At 39.5% G+C, this 21,153-nt stretch overlaps 1 protein-coding gene across 11 annotated transcripts in view; it reads right to left on the bottom strand.

The window, feature by feature from the left end:
- The window catches only part of EFCAB3 (EF-hand calcium binding domain 3), a 349,923-nt gene extending 328,770 nt beyond the window's left edge, over positions 1-21,153 (bottom strand). For 10 of the 11 annotated variants that reach the window (XM_081576514.1, XM_081576515.1, XM_081576519.1 and 7 more), the window contains exons 1-4: positions 21,046-21,153; positions 15,029-15,144; positions 10,883-11,043; positions 386-500 (exon numbers count right to left, since the gene is read on the bottom strand). Coding sequence is in view for 5 of the 11 variants with exons in the window: in XM_081576510.1 (XP_081432636.1) it covers positions 386-500; positions 10,883-11,043; positions 15,029-15,058 (306 nt within the window). In the remaining 6 variants the exon portion in view is untranslated. Of the gene's footprint in view, positions 1-385; positions 501-10,882; positions 11,044-15,028; positions 15,145-20,496; positions 20,919-21,045 lie in introns of those variants that run through there. The other variant, XM_081576509.1, reaches the window with a different exon arrangement.

Below are 21,153 nucleotides of genomic sequence, written 5' to 3'. Positions count from 1 at the left end.
CTATAGACACTGGGGAGAAGGCCATATGAAGAGCAACATGAAGGCCAAGACTGAATTTATGCTGCCAAATGCCAAGGAATGCCAGAGTCATTGCTACAACAGCAGAAATGTTAACAGAGAGCATAATAATAAAAAATACTGGTCTAATGGATAAAAAAGGGGAAAAATTAATATTCTTCTCGAAAGGTTCCACATTCTATTGATATTTGTAAAGGAGGAAGAAAAGAAAGAGGGGAAAGTGCAGGAGGAATAGGGGAAAGGAGCTGGAAGAAGAAATATTTAAGATTATGACATTTCAATACTTGGACTAAAATGTAATGGAATATTTGAGGGCTAAAGAAAACACTTGAAAGCAAAGCAAAAATAGTTGCAAATGTTTATTTACCTCAGTACTTTCAGTACGCAATTGTACTTGTAAACTCTTCTTCCTCCTGCCTTTTTTTTCTCCTGAAAAATCAGAGGATTTTTCTTCTCCGAGTAGGAACACTGATGTTTCATGCCTAAATTGCACAGAAAATTGGAGTAATTCCTGAATTGATTTTTTTTTCTTGATTCTTCTTCGTCATTTATGGAAATTTTCAAACACAGACAAAAGTAGACAGAATAATGTGATGATCTCCCCATGTTTCAGTAATGACCAATCACCCAGCTTCAATAATGAACAATCTTACTTCATCTACATTCTTATCCCTGCTCTCATTCCTTATTACTTTAAAACAAATTCCAGTATCATATTGTTTCATCCATAGGATTTTTACATGTATTTCTTCAAGGTGTTTTTTCTTTTAAAAACATATTTAAAACACAGTTATGAAACCAAAAATCCCCAATAATGTCTTAATATCATCAAATACACCTGAACCTGTATTCAACTTTCCAATTGTCTCATAAGTGTCAAAATTTTTTAACACTTTACATCGGGATTCAATAAGGTCCCCACATTACAGTTGGCTGACATGTCTTTTAGATCTTTTTCCACCTATAGGTTCTTCCCCCATGTCTTTTATTATCATTATCATCATTATCGCCAGTTGTCGTATAGATTTTTCACAGTCTAGATTTTGCTGATTTTATTGCCAAGATTGTAGGAGTTTAAAGACTTGATGTGATTAACATTCTACTTTTTTAGAGGGTAGTTGGAAGGGGTTATATAGGTGATGGTATTTTCCCATGAGGAAGCATATAATGTCCAAATGACTCTCTATTTGTGATATTAGCAGCTACTAGTAACTATCTACAGTAAATCATCAGGGACTGCAAAATGGTTATATTCTAAATCTAATATCATTCCTTCTTCACTCATTAGCTAAAATATTTCCATAAACAGAAATTTTCTCTCATGTACTATTTGCTTAGCCTTTGGTACAGTTCAGAAAGGCAAGATCATTCATTGCTTTTCCCTTATTTATCACTTTCCGTGACAGTGACTTTGCTCACCTGTAACCTTCAATATTAAAAAGCAGAGAAATTACTTTGCCAACAAAGGTCCGTCTAGTCAAGGCTATGGTTTTTCCAGTAGTCATGTATGGATATGAGAGTTGGACTATAAAGAAAGCTGAGCACCGAAGAATTGATGCTTTTGAGCTGTGGTGTTGGAGAAGACTCTTGAGAGTCCCTTGGACTGCAAGGAGATCCAACCTGTCCATCCTAAAGGAGATCAGTCCTGAGTGTTCATTGGAAGGACTGATGCTGAAGCTGAAACTCCAATACTTTGGCCACCTGATGAGAGAAACTGACTCATTTGAAAAGACCCTGATGCTGGGAAAGATTGAAGGCAGGAGAAGGGGACAATAGAGGATGAGATGGTTGGATGGTATCACCGACTCAATGGACATGAGTTTCGGTTAACTCTATGAGTTTGGTTAAACTCCAGGACAGGGAGGCTTGGCGTGCTTCAGCCCATGGGGTCGCAAAGAGTCAGACACAATTGAGCGACTGGACTGAACTGAACTGAACCTTCAACAATGACAAAATGATTTTTATATCATTGTGAACACTAATTTAAATATATTAAATTCACTTTAATTCCCTGCAATTTTTTCCTTATTGATGCTCTAATTTTCTAATGTGGGTTGGGAAGGGGTGACAGCCTTTTCAAGTGGGCTCTTGATCCATCTCTGGTAGCAGTCTTTGTTAGTTTCCTCATTTCTGGAAGACAAGGTGCTCCAAGCTCATCTGTACACTTCCTTTCCCAGACCTGCTATCACACATTTCTCCAAAGAAATGGTTCCTTTCAATAAGAAATGGTACTTTAAAGTCCAAGCTAGATTCTGAACTACTTTTTAGCAATTACACTGCTTTCTTATTTCTTGGTTTTCTCTGTTTATGCCTCCTTCCCTCCTCTTCTTATTGAACTGTCAAGAACTTTTGTAACACAAATATATACTCCATAAACTATACAATAGTGAGATCAATAAAATAACCTTGAAATGAATTTGAAAAAGAAGAGCTTTTGGAAATTTCATACTTTGCTTTAAGTAATCCAAAGCAGATCTAAATTTCAAGGACAATCCTAAAATTATTCTGTGCTCTGGGATCTTGTAGACTAAGAATGTTTCTGAGATAAACTAGATCCCAAACTTGTCTGCACAATGGAATCACCTGAGAGCTTCAAAAAATTCTGATGCCTGTGTCCAATCCCCCAAAATTGTGATTTAATTATTTTGGAGACTGAGCTGATATTTGGAATTTTTTAAAGATACTAGATTTTTTTTTTAAAGATACTAGATTCTAACACAGAGAATAAATTGAGAATCACTAAGGCAATACCTTGTAGGCTTGTTTCTACCCAGAACTCATATCAACTGGGCTGTAATCTAGTACTTTAGAAGTAACACCTTATTCTTCCTTGTATGTAAAACTAAAAACTCTTCAGCGGAAATGATTCCTTCCTTTTAGAGTAATCTTCTATGCAAGGGCTGCTTAGGTGATACATAGAAAAATGACTAGATTGAGTCTACAACATCTTTAGATAAACTTAACACTAAGCAAAACTGTGAAATAAGGGAAATTTTTATCATGCAGCCTACTCCCCTTTCTTAGTAGGTACCTTAATCTTTTGACATTGAGAGCAAGCTCAGTGACTCAATTGTGTCCGACTCTTTGTGACCCCATGGACTGCAACCCATCAGGCTCCTCTGTCCAAGCAATTTTCCAGGCAAGAATACTGAAGTGGGTTGCCATTTTCTCCTCCAAAGGATCTTCCAGACCCAGGGATCAAACTGATGTCTCCTGAATCTCCTGCATTGGCAGGCAGATTTTTTACAATGCACCACCTGGGAAGCCCCTTTTTGACATTATACCCCTTTAAATCCAATCCCTAAATGTCTACCCTGAGAGCCCTATTACCTTGCTCTTATACTCACTGAAGATGCCCTGTGGTCAGTCCCTTCGACAGTCCTCCCCTCACAAGGCAATGACTTTACTTTAACTATGTCCCAGAGTATAAAATACATTTTCTAGTGAGATGTAACACCCATATACAAAGAGAGAGAAAAATGAAACAATTTCACAAAAGAATACTTATCCTTATATGAGAAGCACTATAATGTTTTCAATTCTATTCTCTTTTTAGAAAACTACTAGTAGCTACCTCTTAAGTTGATTTCATGACACATGAATTAATTACAACCTACAGCATACTGCTGCTTTATATCCTCCATCTCCTTCCATATATCCATCCTTACTGAAACTGATTTTCATATTTCTAGAATAATTATGACTTCTACCTCATTACATCACCTTTTATGTTTTATCATTTTTAAAAGTATAACTGTGTTCTTTTAATTACAAGATAACTCAAATATTTTAGGGAATAGGAATGATTTAATATAAATAACAAATAACTAAAAACATTTGTTTCATACTGCATTCCTTAGGTGGATTGTGTCTCCCCAGGTATTAACCATTTTAAACAATACCAATGAAAGAAAGGAAAGAAACACTCCTACGTTCCATTTCTTCCTAGGTAACAAGCTTTATTGTGGTGTGCTACACACATGCTAGATCACCTCAGTCACATTTGACTCTTTGCGACCCTATGGACTATAGCCCACCAGGCTTTTCTGTCCATGGAATTCTCCAGGCAAAAATACTGGAGTGGGGTGCCATGCCCTCCTCCAGGGGACCATCCTGACCCAGAGATTGAACCCACATCTCTTAGGTCTCCTGTATTGGCAGGTAGATTCTTTACCACTAGCAGCACCTGGGAGGCCTAGAAATGACTGTCTCATCTTTTTCCTCTAACTCATTTCCTCTATTCCTAATGGAATAGTGGGAACTCCCACATGATTATCAGCAAATTTGTCAGCAGGAATCTTTCAGGCCAGGAGGGAGAGACATGATATATTCAAAGTGCTGAAAGAAAAAAAAAAAAACCAACAATACTCTACCCCATAAAGTTGTATTCAGAACTGAAGGAGAAATAAAGAATTTTATAGGCAAACAAAAGCTGAAAGAGTTCATCACCACTAGACTGACCTTATAAGAAATGTTAAAGGGAGTTCTGCAAGCTAATAAGAAAGTATGCTAATTAGTACCATGAAAACATATGAAAATAAAAATTTTACTGGCAAAGGTAAATATATATATATATATAGTCAAATCCAGAATACTCTAATATTGTAATGTACTCAGTCACTCAGTCATGTCTGACTCTTTGCAACCCTATGGACTGTAGACCGCCAGACTCCTCTGTCCATGGGATGCTCCAGGCAAGAATACTGGAGTGAGTTGTCATTTCCTCCTCCAGAGAATCTTCCCAACCCAGGGACTGAACCCAGGCCTCCTGCATCTCCTACACTGCCAAGTGGATTCTTTACCACTGAGCCACCTGAGAAATCCAAGGTGTATAATGGTGTACCACTATTGTAATGGGGGAGGTAAATCACATACAACTTTAGTATAAACGTTAAAAGACAAAAGTATTAATAATAACTATAACCACAACAATTTGCTTATAGATATATAATATAAAGCAATGGCAATCCACTCCAGTACTCTTGCCTGGAAAATCCCATGATGGAGGAGCCTGGTAGGCTGCAGTCCACGGGGTCACTCAGAGTCAGACACAACTGAGCAACTTCACTTTCATGTATTGGAGAAGGAAATGGCAACCCACTCCAGTGTTCTTGCCTGGAGAATCCCAGGGACGGTGGAGCCTGGTGGGCTGCCGTCTATGGGGTCGCACAGTGTCGGACACAACTGAAGTGACTTAGCAGCAGCAGCATATAATATAAAAAGATGTAAACTGTGACATCAAAAACAAAATGGGGTAGGGGGTGCTGAGAGATAAACTCAAATAAGTGAAATAAGAAATGAAAAAGGAGGTATTACAACTGATAACAGAGAAATAGTAAAGATCATAAGAAACTACCATGAACAATTATATATCAATAAATTAGATAACCTAGAAGAAATGGATAAATTCCTAAAATAATACAGCCTACCAAGATTGAATTATGAAGAAGTACAAAATCTGAACGCCAATTATTAGTAAAGATATTAAATAAGTAATCAAAAACCTTTCAACAAAGTCCAGAATCAGTTAGCTTTACTCGTGCATTCTACTAAAGATTTAACGAAGAATTAATGCCAATTCTTCTCAAGCTCTTTCCAAAAACTGAAGAGGATGGAACACTTTCAAACTCATTTTATGAGGACAGCATTACCAATGGGCTTTCCCAGTGGCTCAGCAGTAAAGAATCCGTTTGCAATGCAGGAGAAGCTGGAGATGTAGATTCGATCCCTAGGTCAGGGAAGATTCCCTGGAGAAAGGCATGACAGTTCAGTTCAGTCGCTCAGTCGTGTCCGACTCTTTGCGACCCCATGAATCACAGCACGCCAGGCCTCCCTGTCCATCACCAACTCCAGGAGTTTACCCAAACCCTTGTCCATCAAGTTGGTGATGCCATCCAACCATCTCATTCTCTGTCGTCCCCTTCTCCTCCTGCCCCCAATCCTTCCCAGCATTAGGGTCTTTTCCAATGAGTCAACTCTTCGCATGAGGTGGCCAATGGGAAATAGATGGGGAAACAGTGGAAACAGTGTCAGACGTTATTTTTTGGGGCTCCAAAATCACTGCTGATGGTGATTGCAGCCATGAAATTAAAAGACACTTACTCTTTGGAAGGAGGGTTATGACCAACCTAGATAGCATATTTAAAAGCAGAGACATTACTTTGCCAACAAAGGTCCGTCTAGTCAAGGCTATGGTTTTTCCAGTGGTCGTGTATGGATGTGAGAGTTGGACGGTGAAGAAAGCTGAGCGCCGAAGAATTGATGCTTTTGAACTGTGGTGTTGGAGAAGACTCCTGAGAGTCCCTTGGACTGCAAGGAGATCCAACCAGTCCATCCTAAAGGAGATCAGTCCTGGGTGTTCATTGGAAGGACTGATGTTGAATGCATGACAACCCACTCCAGTATTCTTGCTTGGAAAATCCCATGGACAGAGGAGCCTGGCAGGCTACAGTCCATAGGGTCGCAAAGAGTAGGACACGACTAAAGCGAAGGAGCATGCATTACCAATATCAAAGCCAGACAAGGACACTACAAGAAAAGAATATCAGGTTAATATTTCTGATGAACACAGATGCAAAAACTCTCAACAAAATATCTGTAAACCACATTCAACTGTGCATTAAAAAGATGAGACACCATGATCAAGTGGGATTTATTCCCAGGACACAAGGATGGTTCAAGATAGGAAAATCAATAAATGTGATACACAACTATGTAGGGAAAAATCAGTCTTCCTTCTGTTTCTCCTTTATTCTCACACTACAATCACACTCACATCTGACCCCAAATGTGTGTGGGGTTTGCCCCCACCAAGCAATTCTCTGTGACACCAGATGGGTGTCCTATAAGTTAACTCAATCCTGACACTAAGTACCTGGAGACACTTTCGGATTTCACAGGGTAAGGGCTCAGTTCCACAAGACTTCCCTACCCTTCCTCAGATATCAACTGCAGGCCCATATTTCACCTGTGCTTCTAACCAACTGGCTATAAATCAGAGGTTCTCACAAGCCATTCCTTGGGTTTCATTATTTTGCTTGAGGGACTCAAGAACTCAGAACAGTTACGTAGGCTTACCAGTTTTTTAAAGGACATGAAAAATGATACAGATGAACAGCCAGATGAAGAGATATATAAGATAAGGTCTTAAAGGATCATAGGTGCAGGAAATTAAGTTCCCATGGAGTTAGAGTGCTTTACCCTTCCTGTTGTGTGGATGTGTTCACCAATCTGAAAGATCTCTGAACCCCATACTATTGGGAGTTTTTTAGAGGTCTGCAAGGAGATCCAACCAGTCCATCCTAAAGGAGATCAGGCCTGGGTGTTCACTGGAAGGACTGATGTTGAAGCTGAAGCTACAATACTTTGGCCACCTGATGCAAAGAGCTGACTCATTTGAAAAGACCCTGATGCTGGGAAAGATTGAGGGCGGGAGGAGAAGGGGACGACAGAGGATGAGATGGCTGGATGGCATCATCAACTCGATAGACATGGGTTTGGGTGGACTCTGGGAGTTGGTGATGGACAGAGAGGGCTGGCATGCTGCGGTTCATGGGGTCGCAAAGAGTTGGACACAACTGAGCGACTGAACTGAACTGAACATGTAGGCATGATCAATTATTAACTCCATTTATAGTCCTCTACCCTCTCTGGAGAGCTTTATAGGTTCTTGAACATATCCATATACTGGGAAGATGATACACTCCAACTCCATGAGGACAGAGCTCCTTCATCTGAGACCCTCCCAGACCTCTCCCAATGTATCTCTTTATCTGGCTATTCATCTGTATCTTCTATCATGTTTTTTTTAATAAACTGGTAAATGTAAGTTAAGTGTTTCCCTGAGCTTTCTGAGCTATTCTAGAAATTAATCAAACCTGAGGAGGGGTCACAGGGACCTCTGATTTATAGCCAAGTCAGACAGAAGTAACCTGAGGACCTACCACTTGAGACTGTAAGATGAAGTGGAGGTGGGGCAATCTCATGGCTCTGAACCCTTAACCTGTGGGATCTGGCACTATCTGCAGGTAGATAGCATCAGAATTGAGTTAAATTGTAGGATACCCAGCTGGTATCACTGAATTTCTTGGTGTGGGAGAAAATCCACACATCTGGTGTCAGAAGTGTTAGTGTGGTAGTAGCATGAAAGTAAAGGAGATAAACAGGAGAACTTAGGCTTTTCCTAACACAACCACATTAATAAAATGAAGGATAGTAATTACATGATCATCTCAATGGATGCAGAAATTTGACAAAACTCAACATTCACTTATGATAAAAACTCTCAACAAAATAGGTTTAGAAGGAACGTACCTCAACATAATAAAGCCATATATGACAAGCCCAGAGCTAACATCATACTGTGATGTTGAAAGTGAAAAGTTGAAAGCTTTTGCTCTAAGATCAGAAACAAGACAAGGGTGCCCTGTCTCACCACTTTTATGCAACTGAAAGTCCTAGCCAGAGCAATTAGGCAAGAAAAAAAAAGATATTCAAATCAGAAAAGGAAGTTAAATTGTACTTTCAGACAGCATGATTTTATAAATAGAAAAACCTTAAAGACTCCACCAAAAACAAAACTGCTATAACTAACACACAAATTCAATAAAGTTGCAAAATATAAAATTAATATACAAAATCAATTGTACTTCTATCCACTAACAATGAAGTATCAGAAAGAGAAATTAAGAAAGCAACCTTATTTACATAATCAAAAGGACTAAAACACTTAGGAATAAATTTAACCAAGGAGGTGAAAGATCCGTACACTGAAAACTATAAACACTAATGAAAGACATTGAAGAAGATTACAAATAATGGCAAGATATTCTGTGTTCATGGTTTAGAAGTACTAATATTGTTAAAATGTCATTATTATCTAAAGTCAACTGTGAATTCAAAGCAATTCTCATCCAAATTCCAATGCCACTTTTCACAGAAATAAAACAAACAATCCTAAAATCTGTATGGAACTACAGAAGACGTCAAAAAGCTAAAACAATTTGGTAAAGAAACTGTGTAACTCCTAGAAGAAAACAAATGTCTTTGACGTCAGTCTTAGCAATGATTTTTTAATTGATACCAAAAACAAAAGCAAAAGAAGCAAAATAAACAAGTGGGACTATATCAAACTAAAAAGTTTCTCCTCAGCAAAGGAAAATATTAGCAAAATGAAAAGGTAACCTAGGGAATGAGAGAAAATATTTGCAAACCATATATCTGATGAGTTAATGTTCAAAATACATAAGCAACTCATATAACCCAAAAGCAAATGAAGAAATGACCCAATTAAAAATGGACAAAGACTTGAATAGACATTTCTCCAAAGAAGACATACCAATGACCAACAAATACATGAAAAGGTGCTCGACATCACTCATCATCAGAGAAATTAACATCAAAATCACTGTGAGGTATCACCTCACACCTGTTAGAATGGTCATCATCACAAAGACAGGAGATAACTAGAGTTGGCAAGGATGTGGAGAAATGAGAACCTTGTACACTGTTGGTGGGAATATTAGTTGGTACAGTCACTATAGAAAACAGTATGGAGAGGTTCCTTAAAAAAATTTAAACACAGGGCCTCCCTGGTGGCTCAGCAGTAAAGAATCTGCCTGCCAATGCAGGAGACAGGGGTTCGATCCCTGGGTCAGGAAGATCCCACAAGCCACAGAGCAACTAAGTTCATGTGCCACAACTATTAAGCCTGTGCTCTAGAGCCAGGGAACCACAACCACTGAGCCTACATGCTGCAACTACCGAAGCCCACACACTCTAGAATGCATGTTCCACAACAAGAAAACCCACTCTAAATAGAAACCCACACACTGCAACTAGAGAAAAGCCCATGCACCAACAAAGACCCAGTACAGCCAGAAATAAATAATAAATAAATAAAATTTTTTAAAAAATTAAACACAGAACTATAATATGATCCAGCAATTCTATTTCTGGGTATATATCCAAAAGAAATGAAAACAAGATCTCAAAGAGATATATGCATTCCCATGTTCATTGCAGTATTATCCACAATAGCCAAGATATGAAAACTACATATAAGTGTCTGTCAATATATTAACAGTTAAAGAAAAGTGACAGTGAAAGTTAGTTGCACAGTCATGTACAACTCTTTGAGATCCCATGGACTGTAGCCTGCCAGGCTCCTCTGTCATTGAAATTCTTCAGGCAAGAGTACTGCAGTGGATTACCATTTCCTTCTCCAAATAACGAAGATGTGGTAAATATAAACAGTGGAATACTATTTAGCCATGAGAAAGAAAGAAATAACATGGATGGACCTTGATGGCATTATACCAAGTGAAATAAGTCAAACAGAGAAAGACAAATGCTATATCACTTATACATTATTAAAAAAAAAAAGTCACAAGGTGACTAGTTAGTAATCCTGTACTGTATAACTAAAATTTGCTGAGATCAGAACTTCTGTTCTCACCAAAATAATAATGATGAGGATGATGATGATGATGTAAATATGTGAGGTGATGAATGTGCTAACTAATTCAATGGGGGTAATCATTTTACAATGTATACATACATTAAATCACCACACCATATATTTAAATAAATTACAATTTTGTCAAAAAAAAAACAGACAGATATATGCATAATGGCCTCATTACTGGAAAATTATGATAGCTTATAGGCCTCCACATGGCTGTGAGAGAAGTGAGAAAAATAAGAGAAGTTACTTAGGAATTAAAACCATGCTCCTAAAAGAATGGTCAGCAATATGCATGATCCTCTATACCTAGTACATTACGAGAACACATGAGTTACATTTTTGGTTCTCTTAAACTGGAAAAAGTATAATTCAATTAAGTAAGTTCACAGTTCAACTTACTTTTTTGTGTGTTCTGGGATCAAACCCCTAATTTCAGGTGAAATTCTCTTCTCTGTTGTTTTAGAAAACTTGATGTACTTTTTGCTGTCAATATCTCTTGATAATAAGTCAGCTCCAAAAGAATTACAGTCATCATCTGATGAATCAGTATTTTCTTCCTCCTGGAGAGCAATCAAAAGCCACTGTCAGCCATGTTCTCTTTGCATACATAAATTAAATATGACATTCTGGTCAAATCATTCACTCTAGATCAATACTCTCTCCAAAATGGTGCTACCAAGAAGAATTTTGTTGAAAAGAGCTACTTAATGCATTAATTTGGATTAGGTATATATTCTAAATGATTCCAACTTTCCTTAGTGCACTATGCAGCTACAAATGTGCAGCATTCATGAATATATCTAACACTCACTGAATCTAGTTCTTACAGCACCAGATATGAACTTAACTTCATTAATTAAAACTTCTGCTTTGCAAAAGACACTGTCAAGAGGATGAAAGGACAACCCATAGGCTGGGAGAAAATATTTGCAAAAGACATACCTGATAAGGGACTGTATTCAAAGTATGTTTATTTTGTATATTCAAAACTATACAAAGAACTCTTAAAGCTCAACTACAAGAAAAAAAAACAATCCAATTAAAAAATAGGCAAAAGATCTTAACAGACACCTCACCAAAGAAGATATACAGATGGCAAACAAGCACATGAAAAGATATTCAACATCACATCATTAGGGAATCACAAATTGAAACATCAAGATACCACTGCACATCTATTAGAATGGCCAAAATCAAAAACATAGACAATACCAAGTGATGACAAGAATGTGAAGCAAGAGGAACTCCCATTCATTGCTGGTGGTAATGTAAAATGGCATAGCTATTTTGAAAGACAATTTGACAGTGTCTTACAAAACTAAACATACTCTTACCATACAATTCAGCAATTGCACTTTTCCATATTTACCCTGAGGAGTTGAAAACGTATATCCACACAAAAACCTGAACACAGACATTTATAGGTTTGTTCATAATGGCCAAAACTTGTAAAAAACTAAGATGTTCTTCAGTAGATCAAAGGATAGATAAACTGTGGTACATTCAAATCATAGAATACTATTCAGTGCTAGAAAGAAATGAGCTATCAAGCCATGAAAAGACATGGTGGAATCTTAAATGTACACTTCTAAGTGAAAGCAGCCAATCTGTAAAAGCTACATACTGTATGATTCCAACTATATGACATTCTGGAAAAGGCAAAACTTTGGGGACAATGAAAAGATCAGCGGTTGCTAGTGGGAGTAGGTGGGGTGAGAAGAGATAAATAGGCAAAGCACAGAGGCTTTTAGGGCAGTGAAACTATTAATATTCTATATAACATTTTAATAGTGGCTGCATGTCATCACACATTTGTCCAATCCCATAGAATGTACAACATCAAGAATCAATTCTAGCACTTCCCTGGTGGTTCAGTGCAGGACATGGGTTCTACCTGCCAGTGCAGGGGACATGGTTTCAATCCCTGGTCTGAGAAGGTACCATATGCCATGGGACAATTAAGCCTGTGTGCCACAACTACTGAAGCCTCTACACTCTAGAGCCCACATGCTACAACTACTGAGCCTGAGCGCCTAGAGCCCATGCTCCACAACAGAAGCATCGTAATGAGAAACCTGCACGCCACAACTAGAGAGTAGCCCCTGCTCGCCACAACTAGAGGAAGCCCTCATGCAGCAATGAAGACCCAGCATAGCCAGAAATTAATTAATTAAAAAAAAAATTTTTAAGACAGAGGGGAACAAAAATCTGTTATTAAAGTTCATATGAACAGAAAGAGACAGTAAGTAGAAACTTTAACAGAGGAAGAAAAGAATCTCTAAAACTTTACTGTTAAAGGTGAACCATCTGAAAAATACAAACTATATAGCTTAAGGAAATAAACTGGTATGATATTTTGATATTGTTAATTTTTTAATATTTAAGAATTTATCTTCAAAATCAGTTTATAAGGGAACCATCAACAATGTATATATTACATGTCTCAGTAATTAGCCAAAGTGATGTGTTAGTCGCTCAGTCGTGTCCAACTCTTTTCAACCACATGGACTGTACTGTAGCCCACCAGGCTCCTCTGTCCATGGAATCCTCCAGGCAAGAATACTGGAGTGGGTTGCCATTTCCTTCTCCAGGGGATCTTCCCTACCCAAAGACTGAATGTAATGTCTCCCACATTACAGGCAGATTCTTTACCACCTGAGCCTAAAGGTCTAGACATATCCAGCCTTCAGTAATTAGCAAGAAGTTCTGAAATTATATTTTGGATTACTGTATAGGTACATGTCTTATATGGTGGCACCAGATCCACTAAAACAATGAATTTAAAAGATTAAGACTCTCAATTGACAATGTTAAATTTCACCTGAGCCTTGTGCTTCTGAAAAAACAATGAAATTTAAAAGAATTCCCTCACTCCTTTGTGTTCTGGATAACAGCTGGCTGCAAAGAATCACTATTCCTCAAATGATTTTGGTAAGACTTACCACATACCCCTCATGTTTACCTATGACAAGGCCAAACATCTTCAAATTTTCCTTTCTTTGCCTCATAAATGATTAGCTGAATTGTCTTATCCCCACCAATTTATCAGGACAAAACATTTATTAAGCAAGGTTTGGTTAAGCTTCTCTCCTTCCTCCAAGCCCCTGAACTTTGGCCTAGCCTCACCCTGAGCTATCTCGAAAGAGAATGAGACGGTTGGATGGCATCACCGACTCAACGGACATGAGTTTGAACAAGCTCTGGGAGATGGTGAAGGACAGAGAAGCCTAGCATGCTGCAGTCCGTGGGGTCGCAGAGTTGGATACAACTGAGCGAATGAACACCACCACCACCACCCTGAGCCAGTGAGCAGGCAGCCCGTCTAGAGAACAGGCTGGCCTCTTTCTCTGATCTCTTTATCTGATCATGCTACTCTATCATCCCATTTCCCCATAACCAATTCTTCCTAGCCTTCTTCTTCTTCACTTAGTAGTGTCCAACTGTTTGTGACTCCGTGGACTGTAGCCTGCCAGGTTCCTCTGTCCATGTAATTTTCCAGGAAAGAATACTGGAGAAGGCTGCCATTTCCTTCTCCAAGGATCCCCTTCCCAACCCAAGGATCAAACCCAATTCTCCTGCATTGGCAGGTGGATTCTTTACCTCTAGCACCTAGCATTGTTTACATTCTCAAAAAAAGAACATTCTTTTAATCACTTTGTTGTACACCTGAAACTAATAGAACATCAATCAACTATACTCCAATACACAATAAAAAAATTAAATAATAAAATAAAACTTAAAAAAGAAAATGTTTTGCCTAGTCCTTGAGATGCTTGCAGATCTTGTGGTCCCTATTTCAGTTAGTCCCCCCCTCCTTCTATTTCAGTAGTCTCTTTCCTCCCTTACAATAATCCTTTTGAACAAAGTCTCTCAATAATAAGTCCAGATTTGGTTTTTTATTGACATGATACTGGCCAATAGATAAGAATATCCCCTGAATCACCGATAAGAAGACTAGAGACACTTGGCATCTTTTAAATTGTTGTTGTTGTTTAGTGGCTAAGTCATATTTGACTCTTTTGAGACTCCGTGGACTGTAGCCCGCCAGGCTCCTCTGTCTGTGGAATCTTCCAGGCAAGAACACTGGAGTGGGTTGCAATTTCCTGCTCCAGGGGATCTCCCCCACCCAGGGATCAAATCTGCATCTCCTGCTTTGGCAGGCAGATTCTTTACTACTGAGCCACCTGCGAAGCCCCATCTTTTAAATTATCTTTTAGCTTTTGGTTAGACTGCCATGTTATTAATTACATTGTTCACAATCTCTCACATAGGTTTAAATGCTTTGGTCTCCAGAAAAACTGTGTCTGTCCCTTCCCCCCAAAATTAATTTTATCATACATTACAGATCTCTTGATACTACATGGGTTGCTGGGATGAGAGTTCAATATATTTCCACTAAAACATTCAAAAGTCACCTCAGTTTTTAAGCAAGATCGTATGACTATGTTGCTATGAATCTGCTTATTGATTATAGATATGAAGTAATGTAAACAAATTTTTAAGGAAGAAAAGGAAGGAATCTTTACAAACAGTTTTGAAAAATACCTGGCAAAATAAATGACCTTTAGTTTCCATCTTTCTGTTTAGAGGTAAATTCTGCCCTTGAAGACTCAAAGAACTTGATGAACAAGTATGAATGAACAATAGCACAAAATTGTTTCCTGCCAAAAAAAGAAAAATAAAAGATCATATCCTTGTTTAGGAGATGTAAGTAATTAAACTACCTGAAGCTATTATTCCAATGTAATACTCACTTATAGCACAATACCTAATAGACATTTCCTAACTCAGATACATATACAAAAGCTAGAAAAAGCAGTTAATAGATCATAAATCACAGGAGATCATCCAGTCCCTTAACTTTGTGGTATAAGGAGGAGTAGACAAATCCAAATTTGAATGGCATGAAAAGCAGAAAGTCCAATAACATTTATTTATTTAAATAAACCCAGTTAAGCAGAACTAACATAGGTAGTAATTGATAACATTATTTAATATTTACTGTCTATCAGACATTATGATAAACACTTCAACCTGCATTATTTCATTTATTCCTCACAATTACCTTTCAAAGAATTACCATTATCTCTATTTTACAGATGAGGAAAATAAAAATTTAGATCAAATCGCCCAAGATTCCACAGCCAACAAACAGTAGTATCAGATTTTGAATTCAGGAAGCCTAACAGCCTGAGGTCTTCAGCATCACACAACACTGACTCTCAAAACAATATTATTGCAAACAAAAAATGCTTTATCCAGTTCCACACTATGTAAATGTGATAACCAACTTTAGAAATTTCCCAAATTTTTCACAATATATTTTAATCATATCTGATCCAAGCATGTTAGTCGCTCAGTCATGCCCGACTCTTCATGACCCCATGAACTGTAACCTGCCAGGCTCCTCTGACCACGGAATTCTGCAGACAAGAACACTTGAATGGGTAGCCATTCGCTTCTCCAGGGGATCTTCCTGACCCAGGTTTCGAGCCCAGGTCTCTTGCATTGCAGGCAGGTTCTTTACTGTCTGAGCCACCAACCCAATACTCATATCTGAGTCATGGTTTATTACATTGCTAGCTACATTACATTGTTAGTTGCAATTATTAGTGTCCTTTTCATATTGTAAAATTTACCTGTAAGTATTAATATTCTAATGCTGCTGCTGCTGCTAAGTCGCTTCAGTCGTGTCCAACTCTGAGACCCCATAGACGGCAGCCCACCAGGCTCCCCTGTCCCTGAGATTCTCCAGGCAAGAACTCTGGAGTGGGTTGCCATTTCCTTCTCCAATGCATGAAAGTGAAAAGTGAAAGTGAAGTCGCTCAGTCGTGTCTGACTGTTAGCGACCCCAGGGACTGTAGCCTACCAGGCTCCTCCATCCATGGGATTTTCCAGGCAAGAGTACTGGAGTGGAGTGCCATTGCCTTCTCCGTAATAGACAGTATTTTTAAATATTTCTATAATATATAATTGTAATTACTGTTCAATGTGGTATGTCCAAAATTCCTGGAATTCAAAACATGTTAAAAAGAAAATGCTGCTGCTGCTGCTGCTGCTGCTAAGTCGCTTCAGTCGTGTCCGACTCTGTGCAACCCCATAGACAGCAACCCACCAGGCTCTGCCGTCCCTGGGATTCTCCAGGCAAGAACACTGGAGTGGGTTGCCATTTCCTTCTCCAGTGCATGAAAGGGAAAAGTGCAAGTGAAGTTGCTCAGTCGCGTCCAACTCTTAGCGACCCCATGGACTGCAGCCCACCAGGCTCCTCCATCCATGGGATTTTCCAGGCAAGAGTACTGGAGTGGGGTGCCATTGCCTTCTCCAAAAAAGAAAATGAAACCACATTAAAAATATGCATCTCAGAAGACATTAGAGGTTTTATAGGTCTCCCCAGCAAACCACGCTATGTAACCTCTTCTAAAACTTTTCTAACCAGTCCAATCTTCACCTTTAAACTTTTTAGCATAGCACTTACTGTCTTCAGTATTCCTATTGTCTTCATTATTCAACTTGCATTAATCATTTGCCTTGTATTTTTATTTAATTATCACATGTATAACTCTTACACCAATTAAAGTCTAAATTTCTAAGGAATGGGCTGGTATCTCATCATTCTTTGCATTATTTCCCACAGAACCAAGCACAATGCTATAAAGGCACTGCAAAAGAAGGAAAGAAAAAATGGTGGTAGGAAAGAAGGGAGGGAAGGAGAGAAGCAGAGAAGAAGAGAGGGAGGGAAGGAAGGAGGAAAGAGTGAAAGAAGGGAGGGAGGGAAGGAGGGAGGTAAAAAGGGAAGGAAAGAGGGAGCAAGGAAGGAATTCAGTCCCTTCTGAGCTTACATACCAAGAACTCTTAGGTCATCAAAGTACTTAATTAAGCAGAGTAAGCATGACAAATAAACTTTGAAAGGAAGAAATGTTTCATAATTATTGATCACATTACCAAAAAGTTACCAGGTCTCAATCTGAACTGGATACCACATAACTCTCTCCAAGCTAAGAGAAAAGATAGCACAGGAAGTCTCCTCCCCATAACTGTGACAACACAATTGTTTCTCAACTCTTTGAATCTTATGACAGATACGTGAACTTGCAAGGGCAAACCAAGAAAAATAAAAAGAGTTGTACCCCTTTTCTCCAATCCATTCCATCCCTTCATCCAAAAATTCAGCACACATACATTGCACACTTACTATCTGCAAGGCTTTCTTGCAGGCTCTGGGGATAAAGCAGTGAACAAAACAGGGGGAAAAAAAAAAAAAATGACCTCATGGAGCTTACATTCTAACCAGGGAGAGAAACAATAAAATAAATAAATAAAATATATAGCATAATATCTGTGACAAGTACTAAGGGGAAAATGTAAAACAGTGAGAGGAATATTAAGCGTGGTGTTGGGGAAGAGATACAAAGAGCAGATGTAATAGCCAAGGAAGACCTTACTGAGCAGGAGACTTAAAAGTACACACCTGAAGGAGTTAAAGTGGGGAGCCAATGCATAACTTAGGGAAGTGCATTTCAGTCAGAGAAAAAGTAAATAAAAAGGCTCCAAAGCAAGAACGAGTTTGAATGTTCTGAAATGGTAGGAAGACCCATGAGGCTGAAACACTGCAAAGGGGAAAGAAAGGAGGGAGAGAGGGGATCAGAGTGGTGAAGGAAGGGAGGCAGATCATGAAGGGCTCCTGGATTATAGCAGGAACTTTGGCCTGTACTCTGAGAAGATAGGAAGCCATAGGAGAATTTTGAGTAGAGAAATAACATGACCTAAAGTCCTTTCTAAAAGGATCACGCTGGATTCTACAAGTAAGAAAATCTGGTGGGTCTTGGGTTCCTAAAAGCCAAATGAAAAACAGTAGTCCAAAAGAAGAATGAGTAATCAGCTGTGACAACTGCTGCCGCTAGGTCAAGTAAGATGAGTACTGAATGATTCACTAGATCTTGCAACATAGAGGACACCAACTACCCTAAGAGGAGCCATTTGGGTGTTATGATAAGGAAATAATATCCTTGGAGTCAGTTGAGAGAATGGGGGAGAGAAATATGAGACAACTCTAGGAGTTATTCTATAAAGGGAAAGAGAAATGAGGTAGCAGCTGAGGGGTAAGCATGGCTATGAGGTTTTAAGACGGGGAAAAATAAAGGCATGTTCATATGCTGATGGAAATAACCTAGCAGAGAAGCAAAAACTGATCATATAGGAGGGGGGAATTACTGGAACAATATTCTCAAGTAGAAGAAAAGAGACAGGATTTAGGATGTAAGGGAGGATTTGGCCTTAGCTAAGAACATATTCATAATAGTAAGAATGCAGAGTAATGGAGCATAATTGCATGTAGAATAAGTGAGTAGATCTGGTAATGGGAGCTTGTGGAAATCATCTCTGTTTTGGTCTTCTTAGTGAAACAGGAAGCAAGGTACTCAACAGAGAATGAGGATGAGATGGTGAGCTGGAGGTTTGAGGAGAGTGGCATTATTATAAAATAATCATTTAGCAGAGTGGAAGAAGTGATTATAGCCCAGTCACCTCATACCTGTCTGAATGACTGTCATCAAAGTTTACAAATAACAAATGTTGGTGAGCATGTGGAGAAAAGGGTACCCAAGTACACTGTTTCTGGTATTGTAAATTGGTACAGCCACTACGGAAAACAATATGAAGTTCCCTACATAAAAATATAATACAATCCAGCAATTCCACTGCTGGGTACGTGTCCTAAGAAAATGAAAACACTAATCAACATCATTCCTGTTTTCAAGGTGGAGAACTGAGATTCAGAGATATTGAGAAATATGCCTATGACACAAAGCAAGTAAACAGTGCAGACCAGGTCTCCTGGCTCCAAATCTCATGTTCTTTCTCCAAATCATATACCTTGCTGAGATTCAGAAGGCCCTTGGTTATAATTTAATGATGAACATATTTCAGTATTTAGTTCTGTTTCCTAGTATTCCTTTTTGCTCTATAGTTTTAGGGAAAACAATTTGATATGCTTCAATTTTGTAAAAAGAGAAATATAAATAGATAAATATACCTATCTGTATTAAAGAAAAACTGCTCTTATCTCTGTAAAATATTGTCAATAAAATAAATATTTTAATGGAAATGCGGGGGGGGGGAACACATATGGTTAAGGGCTTGGGGGCAAATAATGTTACATGAAATCACAGAATCCCTAACACTGCTAGAATGAACTTAACAAGCCTTTCCAGTCTAATCCCTTAATTATTAATTACACATGATGAAACTAACGCACAGAGAGATTGATTTGCCCACACAAAGTACAGAAGAAAATACATACTAGCAAACTTCAGATCTCTGACTCGCAAGTTCACGAATATTGTGTTGTTATTTAGCCACTACATGGTGTCCAATTCTTTTGTGACCCAGAGGCTCTTGCACATCCAGACATCGAACCCGCATCTGTTGCATTGCCAGGCAGGTTCTTTGCCACTGAGCCATCCGGGAAACCAAAGTCCAGGGATAGTTTTACAAAATTCCATTGCTTCTCAGTAAACCCAGAAGCAGAGCTGAGGCAGAAAACAAAAAGATTCTGACTCCACAAGTCCAAAACAAGGCTTAATTTTGTTTCGTGCCTTTAGGTTGACATTGCGCTTCCACCGTTGCACGTTCTCCCTTGGTCAATTACCACCACCTTCACATAGGAACTGGCTGCTTCTAAGGGTGTCAACCCCTCACATAGTACCTTCCACTCTTTCCTTTCACACCGCCCCTCTCACGAGACGCCTCACTCACTCGCTCCCTCTTTACGTTTTGTTGACGGCACACGTCCATTAACTGCAATCTTACAACCACGTCACTGCATCTACCGCTACTAACATGAAAATTTCTATCACCACCTCACCCACTAGCCGCCTTTGTTTATAACAAACATTAAGTGAAAATCCACTTCATGCAGAACCCAGCGCTGTAGAGGATTCTAACAGGTCCTGCTCTTGCGAAGTTTACTACTTCTCTAGGAATAAAGTAAGCAAACGAGTAGAGAAGAAAATCACCCCGCAAGACGGAAACAAGTGCTCCAACGGAGGCCGACAGTCTGCGAAGAAGCATTAAAGTCCCCCACCACAGTGACCGCCACCCTTCCTGAACCACCACCATTGCTGAGGGGCCGCAGGCTCCGGCCCAGTCACCCCTCACTCTGCACCTAGACTATCCAGCTCGTTCCTCACTGCCCTTTCTGGAACTTTCGCCCATCTCTGGAACGGTTCTACTTTGTCCCTCGCACCATGGGACACTCTTCTCTCCCTCAGCCTCAGAGGCCCTTCCTTCCCATCGCCTCAGCAGGTCTCCTCTCCCCACCTCTGTCCCCTGAAGGTCTCACCGTCACCCTCTATGGCTCCCCAATCTGTCCCTCGTTCCCTCAGCTATCCGCCCGGTCCCACGCAGATCCCTCCGCCCCTCAGCCCTAGCTCAGCACGACGCTCTAGCTCCGCCTCCCTTCCCGAGCCCCCTTGCAGCCAGGCCCCGCCTCTGGGTCACCTGACAGCGCTCGCTGCTCCGCCCACTGAGCCGCCCGCGCTGAGCAATCGCGAGACCCAGGTTACCTCGGCTGCCACTGCCGCCGCCACTTTGCAGCAGCTCCGGGGCTCCAGAGAGCGGCTGATGGCAGCCGCCTTAGCGCGGACAGGACAGCCTTGCGGCCGCACCCGTCT

Source organism: Giraffa tippelskirchi, chromosome 3 (genome assembly GCF_054371585.1).
Source record: "Giraffa tippelskirchi isolate mGirTip1 chromosome 3, T2T-mGirTip1v1.2.pri, whole genome shotgun sequence".
Taxonomy (NCBI): Eukaryota; Metazoa; Chordata; class Mammalia; order Artiodactyla; family Giraffidae; genus Giraffa; species Giraffa tippelskirchi.
This window is presented reverse-complemented; position numbering and strand designations above follow the sequence as displayed.